Below are 6,000 nucleotides of genomic sequence, written 5' to 3' on the forward strand. Positions count from 1 at the left end.
TCAAAGTATTTATTTTTATGTCTCTTCCTTAAAAATATTTCCTATTTTCCTATTTAAATATATTTCCTATTTGGACAATAGATAAGCCACTTAGAGAAATTATGCTCTCTACACATCAGAAGTAGAATCAAAAGCTTTGAATTTCATCAATGTGGAACTTCAGTAATTCACATTTTATAACAGCCAGTTCCCATTTCCATTATTCCTGACTGACCGATAGACTGACAGATGTCTTACTTTAGAGATCCCAAACAGACTATTGGTATCTATTTCAGCCACATCTGTTCCTAAATAGCCTTGGCAGCAGGCCACTGTGCACTTGGAATTAATTTTAAGTCCTTTATTGCTAACTCTTTCACTGTTGCAATACACGAGTGATTTTTTCCCTTTTTGCTAAACTTATGCAGAATATTTATAAATCTACATTTTAGAAGAATATCAACAAGAACTATAGGATACTATATATAAGAATAGTATACTTAAACAACATATTGATCTTTTTTACTTCATTATGAAAATATATATTCGATAATACATCAGGCTCTGGATTGCTCCAGAGATCTTACTTTCTTACTGCTCAATTAATTTAGAATATTATGTTCAATTACTTATATTAAAAAAGCAAGTTTTATCCAAATTATTATTATTATCCACGCAGTCCAGCCTACATGCTGTCAGCCTGAGAGAACACCTTCATATACCCTTCAGTCAAGTGCACTACACACACAAGAAACTACACTTACAAAGTTTTTTCATAATGACCAAAAGCCTCTGGACTTCACATACCAGTAAAACACTGAGCAAGTGCCAGTCTTGTTCCATTTCCTACCTGACAGAAATCTGCTGAAAAACTGCAATTATTGTAAATCAGGAAATTCTGTGGCAATCTTTAAAAAGATGCTGAAGGCTTTAAAGAAATATCAGGATTAAAGTTCTCATTCAACAGCAAAAACAAGGCATATTGGAAGAACAGCATAAAGAAGACTGAATTGACACTATTTGTACTGAAACTGTTCTAACATACAAATGATTCCCACATCCACTGCTGCTAATCCCCTACATTTCATTAGTTTTTAAACTTTAGCCACACCAAAAAAAATTCCACTCTGAGCATTTTTTCTTGAATGTAAATATTTTTTTCCCATCATTCAGTCATTCTTATTATCTTCTCAGAACTTCTAAAAATCACATATAATATTCAAATCTGTACTAAGACAGCTTTCTCTGCTATGGTTTTGAAGGAGCACCCAAAATGAGAAGCTCTACAGTTTGGGGCTGGATTATTAATACATAAAGAGAGGTCTTGTCTTTTCTTAATTTCAGTGATTATAGCACAGGAAAGCCACATAGAAAGAAGCTAGAGAAAAAACCTAGTAACTACTGACTGTAAGCTCTACTTCTCATTGCAACGCCCACTGCATTGTTAAAAGCAAGCAGCCAGCTATGGATCAGAGGGTATCTGGCTCCGGTGAGAAGAAAAGGCTCAGCCGAGCTGCACACCCGAGCTGTAATTTCAGCATTTCAGAGGGGGCAGCCGAGCCATGCCTCACACACTGCCCACGTTCCCACTTGACACATTTGCTCCTTCAGGCTCCACATCTTGCCTGTCCAGGCCTTACTTCTGCCCAAAGCTTTGTTCTAACAGAGAACACGCAAAATTCATAATGGGTCATGCTTATTTGAGAGGGGAGAAGAGGCTGCTGGGGAGCTTACTATGAGGTCTAGAGAGTGAACAACAAAGGAAGCCATCAAAAATCCTCAGCGAGTACTGGTAGCCAAAAACCTCTAGGAGACAGAAGCTGCAGAAATCAAAGGGAGAGTAAAGAAGAAAGTCTGCCTGGTAATCATGCTGCCAAAAGCTCCACAGAAACAGTGCAACGGGGCAGAACTACGCATACGTGAGCGTGAAATGATCAAGCCCAGGCACAGCAGATGTCACCTGCTTGGGAACTTTAAGCTGGAGCTTTTCTGTTTAGGAGAAGCTGAAGAAGCCAAAGCTGCACGAGCTGCCACATGTAAGAACGTGTGATGGGAACCGCAGAACTGTGGACAACAAACAACAACTTCAGCAAGACAGGAATACTTTTGAGGAACTATTGGGGGGGGAGGGGGGGGGCAGGGCTAGGGAAGCGGGGAGAAAGTGACTACCTGGCAGTTCTCTGACTTGACAGACTAGAATGACTGCCATAGAAGAAAGGTCTTTTCCAAAAATATGAAGAATTGCAACATACAAGTCCAAGCAAGAGACATTTCATTTAGCATCGCTGGCAAAGTCCAAAGACCTGACCTGACCTTTTAGAGCCTAAAGTAAACTACGTTATGAAGCTTTTAGTTTGGAGAGAAAGTATGCTTAAGCCAAATCCCAGTGGAACAGACCCATCCAGACAGCCGTCGACCATCTCCTGTACCTACTGACAGCTCAGCCCAAGCACTGCATTGCTGTACTTCTGTTACACCGAATGAAACATTAACACAGATGGCTCCTCCCAGCACCAGCCCAGATCCCACGCTTGCAACGCCCCAGGGTAATTCCTGCTGGGATACAAGATAGTGTGAGAGAAAAAAAAAAAAATTTCAGGTTCCAAAACCCATATTTGATCTCTGAACTGCATCAGCAGGAACGGCCACAGATGACATAGTGGTAGCACCTATACCAACTGAGGAACTGAAAATCCTTTTATCTTCAATGTAAGTACTTGACATTTAAGAATTTGGAAATCCTACGGTAAAAGCTTATAGCCTACCACAGACTTAAGGGAAAACCTAGCATTTGGAAGACACCACTGCCTTTTCCACTGAAGCTAGTAAAGAAGTAGGACATTAAGAACTTCTCAGAAACCAAAATATTCAGCAGCTCAATACAAAATAGTGCAAAACCAAATTGTCAGAGGCAATGAACTGTTGGCGTATATTTAATACATGTGCGGTAAAAGCCCAAATCCTGATATCATTGACACCAACTTGTCAGTGCTGCTTTCCATAAGATCCCTGAAGTTTTGCCACCTGCAGTATGCCTGACTTTCAGCACTGTGTACTTTATTACCTCGCAGGAACTAAGAAAAGCTCACAATGTCTGTTTGAGTCAGCTCAACATAAAAAGATCTTACACAAAGTAGCAATTTAGGGGGTGGATTTTTCCTAGAACAACAACAAAAAAAAAACCCAGAATATATTCCCATCCCTGGAAGCATGAAGCAATACATCTTTAAATTCATTCTTCCTGCCTGTACCTTAAAATCTTTCACCGGTGACAATTAACAGACAATCATGGACCCTACTTCCTGATATATGACAATTCAAGCTACGTTAAAGCAGACAGAACATAAAGTGGCAACCAAATTAGAGCACTGCACACAGAACTAAATAATTAATAAATCTCACTTCAGATCACATACACAGAGACCTGTAGTTAATCCCAAAAGGGAAGGAAGAGAGGCTACAGCACTGTGTAACAGCCTTACTAAGGCACCCAGACTGGCTCCACAAGAGGAAGGACCGTACCCACATCAGTGCAGCCGTCATCAGAACTCAACGGTCCTGCTAAAAAGCAGGTATCCAAGTCCAAGGACAACGCTGCATTAACACGGTTACACTAGTCGGAGGATAAGAGTCAATAGCTGTGCATGCCACCATATTAGTCTGATTTCAGGAGCTCTGGTATCCCAACATGGTTACATGAAATGAAGCATAATGACTTCAGCTGTGAGCATCTGAGTATTTCTCTGCAGCAGCAGCACTGGAATCGCAGGCTCCCACACCGTCCTCAAGCCCCTGCAGCATACAACTACCTTGAAGAGAAACAGATTATCATAACATAGAAAAACTGGTACGTGGAAGAAACTTTGTTTCTCTGTATGCTGAGTGTATGGCTGTTGGATCTTACCCATATGAAGTTTTAAGTTCTGTCCAAAATAATGCTAAAATAAACCTGGTATTTTAGGCCCGGGCAAGCTAACTGTGCCATACCAGAAAGGCAACTGTGCTGTGTGGAAACTCCGCATTCCTGAACACAATTTCGATTTCTCCTTCACATAAGCACTAGGAGGTCACTGCAGTAAACAGGCACTTCTAAGAGTTTGTACGTAGTTTTGAAAGTAAGTTTACGTTCTCAGAGTTTCTAGGAGAAAAAAAGACTATTTGGATAAGTTTAAGGAGCATTCCTTTTCTTCTAAAACTTTTGTGCATAATTTGTTTCACTTGATCAAATCCTTTGTAACAGCACTTTCTCACAGCGCGTTGCTTTATTGGAAAAGCACGGAGCAAGGACAACCTGCCACAGAACCCTCATCACAAAACTCAGGCACGTCTCACAAACCCATACCCACCTACACGCGCTCTAGTTCATGTACCTGTCAAAGAGAGTAAGCCGGGAAAAGCTGATGCAGCAGAAACAAAGTCAAATCCTCTTACTGTTCTGCCTGGAGCTAAGAAGCCATAAAAACACCGTCTCTTATATTTTGCCCTTTTTGTATCACCCGCCAAGATGTAAAGGCTCTTGCCAGGAAGAGTTGGTTCAGATACAAGACGCTCATTGCGTTATGAACTGTTTGTTGGTTTTTTTTTTACTCCCCAGCATAGCCTGGAAGGGAGGAGACACGCCTGGCACCACCGACTTTAACTAGTTTGCTGTAATCCCGTTTAAAGGCGACTCTCCATCGCCCCGCCCGGAGAGGCCCCGGCCGCAGCTCGCCTTTCCCTCGCAGCGGCGCGGGAAGGCCAGCTCGCCCCGGGCGGCCCCGCGGTGCCGCCGCCCGCTCCCGGAGGCGGCCTGGACCAGGGCCTGGGCCCGGCCCCCGCGCCCCGGCCCCGCGGCGGACACCCCCCGCCCCGGCCCGTCCCACCTGTGGGGCTCTCGGGCAGGATGGGGCTCCAACGGAGCCGCCGGGCGCTCAGCACCACGTCGCAGCTCCTCTTGCGGATCTCGAAGATGCCCCTGAGGAGCGGCTCCTCTCCCGCCTCGGCCGGCGGGGCCGCCGCCAGCGGGGCCACCCTCCGCCGCCGCTCCTCGGGCGCCGCCGCTGAGGAGCGAGGGCCAGCGGCGCCAAGGGCCGCCGCCTGCGCGCGCTGCGCCCGCGGGGCGCGGCCGCCGGCCGGGCGCTCGGGCCAGGCCCGTCTCTGCGGGCGGAGGAAGGGGGCCGCGGCGCCCGGCATGGCGGCGGCACCGCCGCCCCGCACCCCCGGCCGCTGGCGGCGTCCCGGCTGCTGCCAAGGCAGCGCCCGCCCCGCCCCGCGGGCGGAGCCGCGGCCGCCCGGGGGCCGGCGGGAGGGCGCCCGTCCCGGGCCGGCGGCCGCGTCCTCGCCCGGCGCCGCCGGCGGGGCCCGCCCGTCGCCCTCTCGGGCGGCGGTGGGAGCGGAGCGGGTCAGGCTGTCCGGGGGCCGCGCTGAGCCCCTCCGGGGGAGGCGGCTCTCCCTCCGCCGCTGAGCGGGAGCCCTTCGCTGCCGTCAGCGGGGCAGGAGCCGCCGGGCCGAGCGCAGGCTGGCACCACGGCGCTGCTGCCGCCCGCGCAGGCGTCCCCTGCTGCCCAGCCGGCGTTGGGTACCGGAACAAACCCGGGACCCTACATTAGGTACCGTGCTCCACAGGGTACGGGGAGCACAGCGACAGCGGTCAAAAGGCAGGCTGGCTTCTTACGGTTTTGCTCTCCTAAGTTACTCCTACTTCCCCACGGAGCGCGATGAAGGAATTCTCTAGCTACAGAAGCTCATTTTCGTTGTCGGAGCCCCATGCGTCTTCTGCTTTCCTGTTGTCACTAAAATGCTACGATTATCTAGCTTTGGAAAACTGACATGAAGTTATAATAGCCCTTTCGTGCTAAAAAGGTCAAGTCTTTCACAGGTTGCACCTACAGCTTAGCCTGAAGGTAAATACCATGTTGACATTCACGCTGCAAAGCAGAGTATTATCATAAACCTAGGCAGAGGTATGGCGGTTACACGTACCCTTCCTAACAAGTGAGGAACGCAATGACTCAATCTGATATAAACTCGTACAACGTGAGA

General features: G+C 47.8%; 1 protein-coding gene across 3 annotated transcripts in view; it reads right to left on the reverse strand.

The window, feature by feature from the left end:
- The window catches only part of CERKL (CERK like autophagy regulator), a 58,995-nt gene extending 53,802 nt beyond the window's left edge, over window positions 1–5,193 (reverse strand). For all 3 annotated transcript variants that reach the window (XM_072874258.1, XM_072874257.1, XM_072874256.1), the window contains exon 1: window positions 4,842–5,193. In XM_072874258.1, coding sequence (XP_072730359.1) covers window positions 4,842–5,151 — 310 coding nt within the window. In that variant the 5' untranslated portion in view covers window positions 5,152–5,193. The remainder of the gene's footprint in view (window positions 1–4,841) is intronic.
- Window positions 5,194–6,000: the final 807 nt, after the last annotated feature.

This window comes from Ciconia boyciana, chromosome 10 (assembly GCF_034638445.1).
Source record: "Ciconia boyciana chromosome 10, ASM3463844v1, whole genome shotgun sequence".
NCBI classification, from domain to species: Eukaryota; Metazoa; Chordata; class Aves; order Ciconiiformes; family Ciconiidae; genus Ciconia; species Ciconia boyciana.